This window comes from Cimex lectularius, unplaced genomic scaffold (genome assembly GCF_000648675.2).
Source record: "Cimex lectularius strain Harlan isolate CLEC.00 unplaced genomic scaffold, Clec_2.1 scaffold264, whole genome shotgun sequence".
NCBI lineage: Eukaryota > Metazoa > Arthropoda > Insecta > Hemiptera > Cimicidae > Cimex > Cimex lectularius.
Genome location: NW_019394222.1, coordinates 391,380 through 408,568, shown reverse-complemented (window position 1 = coordinate 408,568; position 17,189 = coordinate 391,380). Strand labels below are relative to the sequence as shown.

At 32.6% G+C, this 17,189-nt stretch overlaps 1 protein-coding gene and 2 non-coding genes across 3 annotated transcripts; 1 reads left to right on the top strand and 2 right to left on the bottom strand.

Moving 5' to 3' along the window:
- Positions 1-853: 853 nt before the first annotated feature.
- On the bottom strand, positions 854-13,824 carry LOC106674177 (S-adenosylmethionine synthase). Its single transcript, XM_014406752.1, has 9 exons — positions 13,554-13,824; positions 9,683-9,760; positions 9,059-9,181; positions 6,561-6,673; positions 4,744-4,887; positions 4,156-4,374; positions 3,917-4,099; positions 2,074-2,207; positions 854-1,549 (listed from the first exon to the last, which is right to left on the bottom strand). Exons 1-9 carry the CDS (start codon positions 13,666-13,668, stop codon positions 1,444-1,446), a joined length of 1,215 nt encoding a protein of 404 aa, XP_014262238.1. The 5' UTR covers positions 13,669-13,824; the 3' UTR covers positions 854-1,443.
- Positions 8,391-8,553, bottom strand: LOC112128319. The gene has a single exon (XR_002910942.1). It is a non-coding gene; the product is annotated as a small nucleolar RNA SNORA53 (small nucleolar RNA).
- On the top strand, positions 11,713-11,785 carry Trnay-aua. Its single transcript has one exon. It is a non-coding gene; the product is annotated as a tRNA-Tyr (tRNA).
- Positions 13,825-17,189: the final 3,365 nt, after the last annotated feature.

Below are 17,189 nucleotides of genomic sequence, written 5' to 3'. Positions count from 1 at the left end.
GGTGCCGATGTTTTTGGAAAAAAAGCCCATTTGTAAGTTTGTTTTAATAATGTAAACATCAAATAAAATTCTATTGAAAGGTGTTCAAATGTTGATAAACCAAAAAAAATTTGAGGATTTGAAAACAATACAAAATGGCAAAAAGTATTGCAAACCTATTCGTTATGAATCTTTTTAAAAAATAAAAACCATGTAAATGAAGTGATTTCAATTAAATATTTTCAATAGTTGATGGTCAAGGACGGTAAAATAAGTTAAATTTTTTTTTGTTACGAGGGGAGAGTTTGCAACAGCAGAGGTTATATCAACCCTTGGGGTGCCGGTGTTTTTGAAAAAAAGCCCATTTGTAAGTATGTCGAGTTCGAATGCAGGGCCGCTGGATTCAAACCCGGGTCCTTTACCTTAGTGATGAGCGCAGTGTCAACGCCTAAACCGTTGTGGCCACCGACGCCCCATATTTAATTACTAAAATATATCAAGAAAAAAAAATTATTCACATGAAAGGTAGCCTCCAAATGTGTTCTCTTTATTTCTTTTATAAAAAAGAAATACAATAATGTAACTTCTTCAAAATTAACACACTGACTGTTAAGTATCATGCCTTTAACTTTACCGCTCACACATGAGATCTCAGTGTAAGGGTCACACGTATGAGTAGCAATTATTTCTACACATTGTTATGGCCAGGGCTATAACTACACATTAAAATATTGGGTTGACCCAATAAAAATTTCTGTTTTCAATGTCTTATTCATCTTTAAAATCCTTCCATCAGCATTGTTTTAATCCTTTGAATATCGTGAATTTAATTAGCAGTCAAAGCTGGCTGTGGTAACATATGTAATAATACAACTTCTGACGAGGATGTTTATTAAACGAAGGGAACACTTATTCAACAAATTATAACTTTATTTATATATAAAGATAAACTGAAGCGAGAATTATCATCTTGCCTCTTTTAAATGTTTTATTTAAAATTGTAATAAGTTGTTAGTAATTCATTTTACATTAATTCAAAATTTGTTACCCTTTTTTTTAACATAAAGTTGTACTTTTGCTAATTATTGGGCAAGCTAAATCTAGACGAATTTTTGTGATGCTTACAAAAGTAAAAGCATTGTTTGAAAAATTTCTGAACAGGGAAACTATTCCATTTTCTTAATTTGAAAAGCAATTTTACAAACAGATTTCAATGACAAATGCCTTTTTTTAACAATAAACACATTACAAAAAAAATGGTCTGGCTATAATTTATGTATTTAAGATATATACATTATTAAAATTAAGGAATTGAAAAAAAAATGTTCAATCAATCTACACAACCTAATTTTTTTATGCTCGTTTAAAATAAAAACAAGTGGTTTGAACATTTAAAGGTAAATTTTCAAAGGTTACAGAAACCTTTTTAGCACTCTACACAGTTGAACAAAAAACCTGGGAATACTACTCGGTGGTGAGTTCTTTCGGTTGTTCCCAAGGGAAAATGTCTCTGCCAAAATGACCGTAAGTACTGGTTCGTTGATAAATGGGATTCCGTAAGTTCAATTCCCTTGAAAAAAAATTACAATCATTAAAACTCAAGACACCTCTATAACATTAGCCAAATATTGAGAATAAGAGTTAAGAAGGCTCGGGATCACTTGAAAATTGGGGTGTGCTCGAAAAAAAAAAAAAAAAAAAGTTTTTAGGGTTGTCTCGATTTTCTTCTCTAGTTTTCTTTTCTAAAAGGAATTGTGTGCTCAGGATTAATGGTGTTTTTTTGTTGTGAGCGACCTCTGGGGGGGGGTCATTAGGGTAGGATCAATTTAAATTATTTAATCGTATTTTCTTTTATTTTTTCTTAATTACAATAAAAGATTTGATGACAATTTCACTTCATTGTTCACAACAAAAAACACCATTAATCCCGAGCACACAATCCTTTTACAAAAAGGAAACGAGGGGAAAAACGAGACAACCACCCTAAAAACTTTTTTTGGAGAACACCCCAATCTTCAAGCAAGCCCTAAGTGCAAAGGCTAACGTTACATAGCAAAATGATCCTTGCCAGAAGAATACATTTTAAGTACTCACTTTACTATTTTGCCAGGTCGCAGGTCGAAATTTTTCTTTACTATTTCTAGAAGTTCTTTATTTGGTAGTTTAGATGTTCCGTAATCGAACAGGGTGATAGAAATAGGCTCTGCAACGCCTATTGCATAAGAAACCTGGAATAATAAAATTAAATCTCAATCAAGAAAACCTTTTATTAACATTATTACTGATGTATTTATTAGTCATAAATGACTGTATTATTTTAATTAATTATACTTTCATCTAAGGTCTTGGGTGAGATGATAAAATTAAGTTTCACGAGTGGGATTCGAACACTCAACCTTCGGCGGCTGTGTTCATGAGTTTTAATCCTGCTTGTGACACGCTTAAAACCTTAAGATAAAAAATTTAATTAATTAAAATTATTACATAATTTGATTCAGCCAAACTAAATAAAGAATTTTCTTTTAAACTTGATTCCTAATGAAGTTTAAACATGGCTGATTTAGCACTTTTGTTAAATAAAACTTGAACGCATATTTCTAACGGGTTAAGGGTTGATGCAAAATCAATGTAGGTTTTGAAAATTTGTTTTATTTTCACAGGTGCTTGTCATGTAAACAAAGCTAAATGCTCAGATCTAATTTATGGATTATAATACTTTTAACTGTTACCTTTTATACAAAACATTTTAATTTATTTGTATTAATTATTCTTTTTATGTAAGGTCTTGGTTGAGATGAACAAGTTAGTGTCACGAGTGGGATTCGAACGACGACTTTCGGCTCAAAATGCCACTGCTCTAACCACTTGAGCTACAGTGACTTTGATCCACTCAGACACCAACTCCCTATATCTCAACCCACCTTTCTTTTTGCCATTTTTCAAAATTTTAATTTATATTGAATTTTATTAGAGTGAGGATCTATGAAATTAAATACGTACAAAATGATTTTCATCAAATTTATTTGTATGAATTTAAATGTGGATGAAGAGCGGCCTCCAAACCGTGCATAACATCAGTACAGTTTGAGAGAAAGGAAGCATTCAACGAATTTAGCGAACATCTTGAGATTTCGATCTCGAATACAGAGAAGGTAACACGGTAGCACAGGAAATTGTGGAAGAGCTTTAGTGTTGATCGCTCAACCGTCGTACACCATCTGGAGTAAATTGGTAAAGTAAATAGCTCAACAAGTGGGTACCGCAAGAACTAACCAAAACCCAAAGAAATCGAGAAAGAAATTTCTTTTCTGTTGCGCCACCATCACATCAAACAAATCATCATACGTGATGAGAAATTGATTCTGTACAGTAATAGGAGGCGTACAGGTCAGTGGTTGGACAACGATGAAGTGCCAAAAACTTCCTGAAATCTGCACCCAAAAAGGTTATAGCAACTAACTGTTTGGTGGTGACTGCTGGCATTTTTACCCAATTGACAAAATGCTCAGGAAACTGCAACGTTGGGCCGATTCTTCTTCACAATAACACCAGACCACAGTTGCAATGCCGACCCTGTGGAAACTTTACTTAAAATATGAAACCTTCCATATTCACCTGACTTTTTTCCTAGAGACTTACACCTTTTTAGGCATTTTGATCAATTCTTGAGGGATAAATTTTTTGGAGAATGCTGTGAAGATGAAAATGCCATCGAAGACTTTATTGCGAGTCGTAATAAAGATTTTTATGACGGTGGGATAAAACCACTTGGCACAACAAGTTGGCTTAATAGATTGTGATGAAAAATATTTCAAATACATTTTCTTTATTTTATAAAAATTAAAAATAGTTTTGACTGCTTTTTCGAAAACATGCATTATTTTTGCACCAGCCCAATAGAATCACCCCCAAATTGGGAAAGAAAAAATCAACATACCTGTACCAAACAGCGTTTACACAATCCGGCTTTAACAAGAGATTTTGCGACCCATCTTGCGGCGTACGCTCCCGATCTGTCGACTTTGGTGAAATCTTTGCCAGAAAATGCACCTCCACCGTGTGCTCCCCATCCACCATATGTATCGACGATTATTTTCCTTCCAGTCAGACCAGCATCACACTATAAAAATTTAACAAATAACCTCGCTATTTTGTTACGAATATGTTCGTATATACCTGGGGCCCGCCGAGTACAAATTCTCCGCAGGGATTAACATGGATGACGGTGTTTTCATCGATATACTTTGAAGGGATCACGTGATGGACTACTTTCTCTTTGACGTGCTCCCGTAAATCGGCGACTGAGATTTTTTCCGAGTGCTGTGTGGATACGACAACTGTGTGTACACGGATTGGAACACACGCCCCGCTGACAAATCGATATTCACAGGTTACCTAATCAAACGGGTGCAATATTCAGTACATACTAATTTAATATGAAAATATTTTTAATTTTTAAATTATTGGCTCAGTTTTTAAACATAGGTGGTAGAGAAGTTTTCATCATGTTAACTTCTGATAGCAAATACATCTCATCATTTTAACTAAAATTACCCTTGCTAATTATTGAAACTGTTTTGTTTATTTCAAATTAGTCATAGCAGACTTGAAAATGAAAGGTCATGTTTGTTATATGGATCGTTATATCTCCAGAAGACTAAATGAACCATGACTACATAAGCTTTCTGTAAATTTAATGTAAATTAAATTAAGTTTCAATAGTTAGCATGGGAAAAATGAACTAGCACATCTGGGAATACATACTTGTGTCTTTGTGTCTGGTCTGGCCCACCAGAATTCACCGCTTCTTCTTAGCTGTGCTAGCCTTTCATTTAACTTGTGAGCCAGGACAATAGTTAGAGGCATACATTCCTCCGTTTCATTTGTGGCATAACCAAACATAAGCCCCTATGAAATAAATAAATGTTTATTGACTAATTTACGACAAAAAAATGCATAAATCAAATCAGGCAGCCAGTTTTTTTAAGAAAACAATAAATAAATACAGTGCTCTCTCCCTAATCCGTATAGTGCAAATTTTACATGAAATGTTACTTGTGGGAGGGGAGTGTGGCAGGGAAAGAAAAGAGTGAACGAGAGATAGTAAACGAGGCAGAAAGAGTGAGTGGGGTCATACATAAGACCAATCGAACACTCCCCTGCAATTAATTTGGATTACTGAGAGAGCATTGTAAATTATAATAATTTATAAAAGGCAAGGATCCTGAAAACAATAAAGAAGGGCTTTGTGCTTTTTGCACTTCTTTACTGCTTACTGAGAGGGTACTTCACACGAGGAGCAAATTGTGCGAAACCAACCAGGTAAAATGTTATAAATGCTTCCATTTAATTTTTTATGCTTGCTAGTTCTATATGTCTGACCTAAACATAAAAATGCATACACAAACCTACCAAAACGAATTAGGTTTAATTAAAATTGTATTGGGCAATTATTTTTGTTGTTCTATTTTCTAAGACTTATACTAGGCATCATATTGCAATAATATCACTGTAAGCATTTTTTCTCCCTATTATGGTGTTGTTTTTTTAATTGAAAATTTAGTTTAATATCCTGGCCATTTCAAGAACGATTTTTTAAATTTTACTTCTCATTTTTTTTTTCATACTAATTGAATGTGTTAACATTTTATAAGAATAAATCATTTTATATATTAACTTATACAAGCTTTAATATTAATTTTACTTTTTCTCAAATAAATATAATAATAACAATAATTTTGTGGTGTCAGGACAGCTAAGATTTAATTTTATTGAAATAAATTTTCCTTATCAACTAAATGCCAATGCCCATGCGATAGCATCAAAGTGTCGATGACTTAAATATAGTATAATGTCAATAAAAAGTGCAGTTTTTCTAGTCCTAGTCCTTATTCTTTAGGACCTATTGGGTGATTTTTCACAAATTTATCTAGTTAATTATTATTCTTAGTACCGGTTTTGTGTTTATTGTAATTATTTGCAATAGGACATAACATAAAAAATAAAACAGTTAATCTTATGATTTATTAAAACATTTCCACCATACACAGTATAGAATATTTTCTCTAATTCTTTCGCGGATAATTTATACACATTAAAATTTTTTATATTAATTCCTTTAATTAGGATTCTTCTAATAAAAACAGCTAAAACCATGTATCTAAGACTACATTACTTTTTATAGATTAAGGTTTAAATTTCATTTTATTTATCAAAATCAATAATTATAATATAATGTAAGGACGTTTAGTGGCTGACAAATAGTTATTTTTCAAGCATTTTTAACTGTAGCCATTTGAGTCTCACTCTGGTGCTGTTTTCATTTTATAATAATAAAACATTCTCTCCCTTTGCTAAATATTTGATTAATACAAAATAATATGTCCAATGACTAACATACCAGCAAGCAATATATGTTTTTTTTGCAATTTTGATTAAACATAATCTCTTTTTTTTTTTTTTTTTTGAAAGTAAATTGCAGAGTATAAGTCACCTTTATGTACGTGGTTAAGATCCAAAATCAATACCAAATTAAATAAAATAAATAAAAACCTTCAAGTCTAATAAATTCTATAATCTACCTGATCTCCAGCCCCCACATCGTCCGCATTCCTGTTCTGATGCACTCCAGCTGCAATATTTGGTGACTGTTCATCCAACGCAAGTAACACAGAGCAAGTCCTGCAGTCGAAACCTGGTCACAATCAGCTCTATTCCACTAATTCCATTCCATCACCATAAATATTTTTTATCCATGACAATAAATAAGAGTTGCTATTGACTGACATACATGTGCGCATGTACGTACGCACATGCACACGCATGCACTCAAACAAATGTATTCTCCTTAATTTTATCACTGTTATTAAAGTACAATGCAATTGTGCTCAATAAATAGTACATTTTTATATAAATAAAACAGGAACCTAACATACACTTTTAAGAAGTTTTTTCTGCTATGTTTCATAATAGTCAAGCTCCCAGAAAAATAATGGCAACACTTCTATGTGTAACACTTTAACTTCATACCATTGCTGTACAAAACCAAGTATGGAATTTTCCAAAATAGTAGTTGGTCTCTATCAGAACAGAACAAAGAGATCAAGAATCTAAACAAATTGGATAGAGTAATCAAAAGATAATTCTGAACAGCAGAATAAAGTAAGCGTATGAATATCTTGTATTTCCAAAGTTTAATAGGAATACCCAATCCCTAAAAATGGGTGGATTAGGGGGGAGAGGTTCAATAAATTCTTCCATTATTTTTCCTAACCCTTTCAGTCTTCCTTTAAATTTTGCAAACCAATGGTCCCATCACTACAATTGGTCTCATTTTACTGTACGCTTTCTTGCAAAACATTTTGATTTTCCTGACTGAATTGTATTTCCTAAAAAGCATTGCTCCATAAAACCTTTAGTTTCTATCCATATTTAAAAAAAAAAAAAAAAAAAAAAAAAAAAAAAAAAAAAAAAGCAATTTCAATATATTGAAGAAAAGGGAACATGAAAACCAAAAAAAGAGGCTTTTCACCAGGTTTTTTTATATTTAGGTTGATTTTAGGTTTTTTGTTACATGTTTCATTGAAGCCACATTGTACAGCCGGAGGTGGAAAATTTCTACAAGATAACAGGGTTCCCGTTATATTGAGATTTACTTACTGACAAGCAGTCTGATCTTAGACCTATAAATTTTTAAATCTAGCACTGCAAATCCCTCTTATTTTTAAATAATGCACATAAAAATCTAGTTTAATAATTTAAAAAAAAATTATGTGAATTTACACCCACCATCATCATCAATTCCCAAAACGTCCAAATAAATGAAAATAAGTAATGTATTTACTTTTTATTTATAATTAAACAAAAATAAAGGAAATGTTTTTTAACATAAACCAAATAGAAATTTAAATAAGAAAATTAATCTTAAAAATTCCGTTTCAGATTTAAAAAAGCATAAAAATTTTCAGTCAAAATTTTAAAAATTTCCTTTTGAGTATTTCTGATGCTCAAAATTGCAAATCTTTTACATCAAATGACGAAGAAAAAATCTAGTTGATAAAAATAAAAAATTAATTTTTAAAAAATAGGTTAAAATGTTCAAACAAATTTTTGAGTACTTCTGGTGGTGTTCCAAACTGCAAATCTTTACACTAAACGATGCAGAAAAAAATTCTAGTTCAAGAATTTTTAATGCCAAAATTGATTGACCCCCCTCCTCCTTAAGAAAGCTCATTTTCATTATAAACCAATTTATTCCTCAAAGCACAAATTTACAAGTCACAGACACAAATATACAACAAACATTGGCCAATTTTTGTAAGAAATCACCCTACTAGTACACACAATCGCGAGTTGTTATTTTTTTTAAGCAGGGATTGTTTAGAAATACAATTAAATAAATAAAAGCAATAAATGTCCCCATTGTAGGTGTAGTACAAGTAATAAATTGCTTGAAACTTTAACCTATTTTTGGAGGTATATTACTTTTGCACACCTATGACTCATTCAACAGCAATCACCACCCGTAAAAGGCAGCAGACAAAAAGTCTTACTGATGGATCTAAGGAATGTGCTAAAGCCTTATATATTTCTTTTAGAAAACAACAAATATGTTTCATGTAATCACCTTTCAAATTAATAATTACAAAATTTAATGGTAGTTTCAATAATTAGCTGGTTCACTGTATACGACCTTATATATGCAGATTCAATACTATCCAAGTGAGGGTGAAAAAAGAATCAAGTGGCTGAAGCCTAACTAGCAGGGATCTTCTTTCTGGAACTATTATGCCCTCAGAGTGCAATTAAAAAAAGGTGATTTTAAATTATAACGACTTGGATCATTAGGGTATCGATTATCTTTTACTAATTTGATTTCATTAATCCCTAATACAAAAATTATAAAAATTAATTTTCAAAGTTATAACAGTGATAATACTAAATTATCACAAAAGTACTAGTCCTTATTGTAGCAGTTTGCGTAACTTAAACCTCTCTTATTAAATTGTTCATTTCCAAAATAATTCATTTAATACAAATTAAATTAAATTAACCATGAAAAGCACAATTTATTATTTACCTTTGGATGAATCATCATAGCCTATATGTTTTATGGTTTCTCTCACAACATTCTGATAATCAACAACCGCCTTTGATGTAATCTCTCCACATAGCAGAATGAGGCCAGTTTTTGCTACAGTTTCTGAAATTCACAATTATATTAATATATTTATTTTCCAATTTATTTATTTTCTTTTTTTTGTAACTGATTAACCAATAATTGGTGAAAAGCTTTCAGGATGTCACATTATAATTCTTTTGGAGGTCAAGAATAGTCTGAATTGAGTTACGCAAGAGCGCTGTAGCAATTTAACTCAAATATCTGATCACAGAGCATTTCCACGAGCCGCCTGTTTAAGCCCTCAAATTTCCCAGGACAGAAAAACACACGAACTCACCTTTTCTATTTCTCTGCATCCCTTTTAAGGGTATTCTTCTGCTAGAAAATGATATCGATCATTCCTCAGACCTTCCCGGGAATAAATTGAGTAAAAAATACTCCGTTTGTAATTCCCAAGGCTACAATTTGACCTCCAATAGAAAATCACTGAGAATAAATACATTAAGTGAATCATCATTAAGCTTAGTGTTTAACTGGTCAATTTTTAAAAAATACTGAATATAAATTATTACCAAAACTTACCACAGGCAACCTTAGCATCAGGGTCTTGACTTAAATGGGCATCCAAGATGGCATCACTTATCTGGTCACACATTTTGTCTGTAAATTATAATGACTGTTGAAGGGGGTCAAATTTTCATCACCAATTTATAAGTTAGCAATTACGTTCAAATCTGATCTTAACTTATTAACAAGATTTAAATTATTATTTTTATCTAAGGTTTGGGTTTAGATAAAAAAAGCTGATGTCACGAGTGGGATTCTAACACAACCTTCAGTGTTCTTGGGTTTTAATCCAGCTCATGACACTACCTTTTCATCTAAATCAAGACCTTACATAAAAAGTATAATTAATAGACAATTATGTCTACTAAAAATATACATGGATTTTTTTAAATATTACCCTAATAAAAACAATATATGAACACCCTAATGACCTTGGTAATGAATCAACGTTTTAATGAACTTAACCAGAATGTTTTCACACAATTCCCATTTCTTTTGAAATGATGAACAACTCTTAAAAAATTTTATAACTCTCCTTTCAGGATATATAACTTGAAACAAAGAAATAGAACCTTGTGCTCACTCTAGAAAAAAAAATGTAGAAAAATCGCATTTTTAAATGTAAGTGAGATGGCGTTCAAAAATATATTCAGACATAGAGTGGGGAAAAAAGGAACAAACCGGAATATACTCAGGCCTAGGCACTGAAATACTGGAGGGTTAAATTCCAATCAGTCATAAGCTGCAAAAAGTCATATAAGACTAAAAGTCAATTCATATAAACCATCATGTAGCATGTCCAGCACGTATCTGTGGTGTGACTATTTCAGAATATTTAAAAAAGCTTTCTTCATAGACTACTAGCTATTTGTAGAATTCTACTTTTTTTAAATTCAATGGATGCACAGTAAATCTTTTCCTTTTTTTTACTTCCTTACAATGCCATTTCTTTACCATCTAATCTTCTTTCTTCAACTGAAAACTTTTTAAACATGTTTAAGTTTCAATAAAACAAGTGTTGTATTCAACTCTAGTTTTTCTGCTCGCGCCTGTAGTGAGTTGTGCAGTGAAAACTTGTCTGTGCTATGCCTGCCACATTATGTGTTGAACACACTGCATGTTGGTATATATATGAATCGACCTTTATCAGTAAACCAGCAGCATCATGTATGAATGGGAAAGTGAAGACCAAAGAGACAGATCCTGAAGATTTAGAAAATGTCTTTGGCCCAGTAAGCATGCAAATTGGAGGATCTGGAAAAATCCTCCAATTTGGCAAAGCTGATAAATGGTGGCCACCTTACAATAAGGTGATTCATCTCTCCAATACATAATGGACACAACGGCACACTATAGTACTCGAAAAGATGGCTTATAACGCTAGTGGCCTGGGTTATCTTAGGCTGAATTCGCCACATACTGGTTGACGATGGGCCGTTGTGTTGTAGCAATTCGGGGGTAGGAAATTATGCCTCATTTGGCTGTGATGCAAGAGGAAAAACCGGTCCTAAAGCTCAATAACATCACGCCATCGGCCACTACAGACTAACAACTACCCTCTACACAATGGCCCATTATCAGCCACCACAAGTGTGGAGGGACTTTTAGGCCTAGTACACATGAAGCGTTTTCTAACACCCATGAAATACATAAGTTCAAAGTAGAGTATATGCATGGTAACTCGTGATTAAAGATTCCCCTCACTGCCAGAGTTAAGAGCTTTTTAAAAATTGATTCACTCTTGTTCTGCAGTGTCAACATTATTAATTATTTTATGATGAGTTTTTCTTCTGGCAGGATGGAATCGCTCAAACACTGAGTGCTTGGTGAAATATCGCCTTTGATCAAGTGCAAAAATCCATCAAGAGTTAATTGACATTCTAAAATAAATGAAAAAATTGGTACATAGTCGTGTAATTTTGGGTAGTGTAACGAACATACTTTTTGTGAATCTATCTCTTAAAATAGTTTATCGCGGGCTTCTTAGTTTATAGTGGTGATAGAGAAAATAATACCACACGACTTCATCTTACATCGGGATCAAAGTCATGATAGCTCAAGTGGTAGAGTAGCGGTGTATAAAGCCGAAGGTCGTGGGTTCGAATCCCGCTCGTGACATTGACTTTTTTATCTCAACTTAAAACCTTAATTAATTGAATGTTATTAATTGGTCAAGCAGACCTCGAAAAATAGTGAATTTACATCGTAAAATTGCTCTTGTCTAAGTGAATCCATGTGTTTATCATAAGCGCTTGTTTATGTGCGATTCAATGACCCATGCGTCCCAAGCCTTAGAGGAGAAACAGCTGAAAAAGAATAAATGCCAGTAGGAGGGGGGGACAAAGGAAGAAGACAGAAATTGGGCAAGAATGGCATCCTAAGTAGACGCACTAAGAAATCTTAGCCAATAAAAAAACAACCAATAAATCAGCCGAACATTTGTCTCCAACAAATTGGCTATCCATAGTTCATCCTCATCAATCAAAAGGCTGGACCCAACATGACACCACCGGGCCCACACCAAGGGACATCCGACAATCGGCAGACTTGCTGTGATGGCGACCCCATTTGTCCATACCGTGTTGGACCACACACTCAGTAGTTCATTAGCTTCAAAGTTACATCATTCAAAGCATACTCATTGAGAAAAAAGTTAAGAAGTTTTAAAAATAATGAATTGGGGATGATAGCACTTGCTTTAGAGGAAGATGTTAATTGGCAAGGAAATCATCACAGAAGGAGAAGAATGTGGATTAACAAAGCGTGGAAAAAAGATGTGTTGAAGGACAATTTTACTCGCTGCTTCCACATCTAAGGTACGATGAGACAAAGTTTTATATAAAATTATAATTTTTTTGTATATAAAATTGTAGTAAGATTATAAAAAGACAATAGAGAATAGATAGATAAATGGAATATTAAAAAAATAAATAACAAATAAACTCTCCACTGGAGATCACACGATCTGCGTACATCAAAAACTAAACCAAACTAGTCGGGCAGGTGCGCGCTCGGTGCAGAGGTGAGGACTAACCGACTCACTTCCATTATCCTAGTCACAATCCGTATGACGCAAACGGTCGTCACACGGTGCGATGATATGGAGTCTAGTCTTAAGTGGTTGGGACCAAGGGATTCAGCCATGTAGAACTCAGTCAACATCAATCCTGTTGATATTATCGCCAGTTTACCACTCGGTTCTGATCCGACTCCTGTACACATCAAGCAAATCATGGCCAACTAAGCCGTTGGTTGTCTTTCTTTGGCCATGATTTGCTTAGAATGAACGCGCCTTAAGACAAAGCCCTACTAAAACTAAGTTACTTAAAAATTTAAAATGTTTAGGTTATGAATTTGAACAAATAAAACAATGTAAATCGACTAATAGTAAACTAACGGAATATTAATATGCATACCTAAAAAGATCAATATATTATTTATTCAAGCGCTAATTGAGTCATAACATAAATTAAATAATATTTGGGTGAATTTATTTAATTTAATTTCAACATTATTTGAAACAAGTGACTTTTTCCCCCACCATTTTGTAGTACAGTAGACAACCAAACACGTGCAGTTTTTGTTTGTAAGATTCGCGCTACCGGTTTTGAAAGAAGGTATAACAATTAACGGCCGGTCATAAAATTTTAAACTGTTTATGATATTTTGTTCAAGTAATCTAATATAAAAAGGATTGTTAAATATATTGGGCTAACGTTCTAGGGACAACATGGCTGATTAACACCAGGAATACGGCTTACGCCTCGTGGTCGTCCCCCACTATTTTATATTAAAAGTTTTAATATTAAGATAAAATATTAGATTCGACCGTCCCGGAAAAAGTCAAAAACTAAAAATAGGTACAGAACAGGAGAAACTATCTCACCTGGATGACCCTCGCCGACAGACTCCGAGGTAAAAAGAAAACACTCCCCGTCAGGAAATTCCGCTGCCATGTGTCCATTTGTGTATCCGTTGAGATAAGTTTTGTTTTCTGGCATTCTAGTCGATTAAAAAAAGAAAACTAATTTCAACACAAAACTGGAGTTTGTTAAATAATTAAAAAGCTAACGTCCGACGAGGTGATCGATCGAGTACCACCAGCGGAAAGAGGCCTGCGTTGTAGAGATCACGACTTTTATAAGGCCGGATGTCACGTGATCTCGTACGCGATGAGGCACTGACCGGTACATATATCGATTATAAAACAAATCAGGAAATTGAATTAAAAACCAGGATTTTAACATTTTTATTTATTTATTACGATTCGCCGGATATTTATTATATTTTTCTCATTTAATACAACTGAATCAAATCTAATCCTACTACTTACTACTTCATCGTTGTTAACCGGTTCGATAATCGATAATCGTTTGTCGTTGGTCGTTAGTCGTTAGGGCAATTGTAAAAGTATTCTACCAGTACCAATTATCTCTTACTTTTGGCGATTTCTGTACATACCAAAGTTCCACGACTTATAAACAAAGGAATTTTATAATTTGGTAGGATTTTGTTAAATTTTTTTTTTATCAAATGGTAAAAGCAAAAAATTATTTATCTTTAATCGTTTTGAAAAATTTACAAGGGGGGAAGAATTAGTCCTTAGTATTTTAACGGTTTTATTTGATTTACAATTATCTTTCTAGCAAACCATATAATAACACGGCTTCTCCATTATTACAATATCAATATTATTATGTACACTACTTTGTATGACATATTCTACACAATCAGTGTACAAGATGAATCAATGTAGAATACATAGGAACTATTTGTAATATTTATATAAAATGTGCATTTAAAAAAAAATGGTTCAGACAAAATCATGGGTATAAATTGTCTCTAGTGGGTACTGCAAATTGCTATAATGCTATTGCTGCTTGTTTGCAGTTGTATATTTACGTATAGTGCTCTCTCCCTAATCCGAACTTCGGTGCACTGAACATTCCAGAAAACCGAACTGGGGAAAAAAAATTCAAGAGAATTTTAAAAGAAACAAATAAAACTTATTGGGAGGGGGGAGAAAATAGGGAGCGAGAGATAGTGAATGAGGGAGAGTAAAAAAAAAGAGATAATATATAAGATATGTATATTCCCGTCAAAGATGAGTGAGAGATAGTGAATTAGGGAGAGTGTGAAAGAAAAAGAAAATAGAAAGTGAGAAGTAGAGTCAAACAAAAGAACAACAGCTTAGACCATACAAATTTTGGAGAGATTTTTTTTTTCAGTGAATTTCTGAATCAGAGGAGAGAAAGTGAAGGAGGGAGGGCGTGAAAGAGAAAAAGAAGAGACAGAGATACAAAGAGTGAGTGATTGAAAAAGAGAGAGTGAGGAGGGTCATACGAAAGACCAAGACTAGCTTACGAATTTTCGAGAATTTCTTTTTTTCAATGAATCCCTGATTCAGAGAAGGGGAGATAATGAATGAGAAAGAGTTAAAAAAAAAGTATGTGTGAGACTAAAATATATATATAAGATACATATTCATACCTGATTTTTCGCATCAAATATATTTTATTGGAACTTGAATTGGTGATGGAGAGTGTGAAAGAGAAAAAAAAGAAAGTGAGAGGTTGAGTCAAACAAAAGAACAACACCAGCTTAGACCATACAAATTTTCGAGATTTTTTTTTTCAGTGAATTTCTAAATCAGAGGAGAGAAAGTGAAGGAGGGAGGGTGTGAAAGAGAAAAAGAAGAGAGAGAGAGATACAAAGAGTGAGTGAGGAGGGTCATACTAAAGACTAAGACTAGCTTACGAATTTTCGAGAATTTCTTTTTTTTAATGAATCCCTGATTCAGAGAAGGGGAGATAATGAATGAGGAAGAGTAAAAAAAAAGTATGTGTGAGAGTAAAATATATATATAAGATACATATTCGTACCTGATTTTTCGCGTCAAAGATATTTTATTGGAACTTGAATTGGTAAGGGAGAGTGTGAAAGAGAAAAAAAAAGAGTGAGAGGTAGAGTCAAACAAAAGAACACCAGCTTTGACCGTACAAATTTTCGAGATTTTTTTTTCAGCGAAGGAGGGAGAGTATGAAAGAGAAAAAGAAGATAGAGATAGAGAGAGTGAGAGGGGTCATACGAAAGACCAAGACCAGCTTAGACTATAAGAATTTTCAAAATATCTTGTGTTTCTATCCTCATCTCCCTTCACTATTAAAAAATGAAATCTTAGATCAGTCAAAAATTTTCTTGTGTGAAGTATAATAGACCGACTGCTTAAATATGAGTGAAAAAGAAGTAGAAGCAACAAAGAAAAGTGCATAAAATTTTAAAAACTCATTTTTTAAATAAAATTTGATGGTATATATGTATTCTAATAAGATTAACGTCTGTCTATGCATTAATAATTAAGTGTTGTGTTGAAATTATTTTATTTTTACATATCTGTATTTTTTAACATCAACTATACCTTTTTAACAACCTGTGTAATTCAAATATTTCAATAATCAGAATACTCCCCACGCAGCAATTAGTTCAGATTACTGACAGAGCAATAATATCGTACACATTGTGTAATTACCACGATATTTGCAATTCAGGAGATCTGAAAAACTTCCTTAGATGAAAAGGAAAATTTGTAACATCTATCATTTTCTTTTGTACTTTTTCATTTCTAAATCGTTTTAACTATTTTATATTATTAAATTGCATGATTACTCCGTCAGGAATGAGTAAAATTGAATCAGTCAATGATAACCTAATGGCAACAATAGATAGGCAGGCCCATCATCTATGATAAGATTGTAAAAGATAAAATATCCATTTTATTCTGCTAGTGTACAAAAATTTTTTTATTACTGTCAATATAAAGCAGTGTGTACTAGTTTTCTAAAATGTGTGTACTAGTTCTAAATTATTGAAACAATGTTGAAGCGGTGAGGAGCGGTCAAGAACGAAGTAGTTTAAAAAAAAAACTTTTTCATTTTTTTTTTCCAATACTTTGACCTTTACTCAGGGTATCTTCAAAGCATAAAATGAAATTGTTGTGGACATAAAACCAACATAACACCACTAGAATAGCACTACACTTTATACTCTGAAGATGACTTGAATAAAGGACAAAACATCTGCATAAAAAATGAAAACGGCTTTTTTCTAAAATATTTAATTTTTGAACAATCTTCCGACTTGAACAAATTATTGAACAAATGATCACAAAAAAACATTATTGAAACAATTTATTTCAATTGAAATTGAGTTTTGAATTTGTCTGCATTATAGGATAAAATTCTGGATGTATTTTAAACTGTATTATTTATTTATTAATAATTAGTATTTATGCATTATTTTTAGGCAGTTTTTAAAGGTGGGTAAAATAAGTAATATTCCTATTTTACCCACTTCAAAGATGGCTTAAAATTAATAGTAGGTAAAACTATCCATGAAGGAAAAAAAGAAGCATCTGAACCAAAAAAGTTAGGAGAAATTCAAGGAATTTGAATAAATGGCCCAAAATTCTATTAGAGCAGCTTAACCACACTGACTAAGACTATCTGGGCCAAATTAAAATAAA

Excerpts from the sequence above, each read along its gene's own strand:
- LOC106674177 (XM_014406752.1), bottom strand. The coding sequence starts at position 13,668 with ATGCCAGAAAACAAAACTTATCTCAACGGATACACAAATGGACACATG. Across the intron at positions 4,888-6,560 it reads ATGTGGGGGCTGGAGATCAG|GGGCTTATGTTTGGTTATGC; the intron begins GTAGATTATAGA and ends TTTATTTCATAG. Across the intron at positions 4,100-4,155 it reads TTGTACTCGGCGGGCCCCAG|TGTGATGCTGGTCTGACTGG; the intron begins GTATATACGAAC and ends AAATTTTTATAG.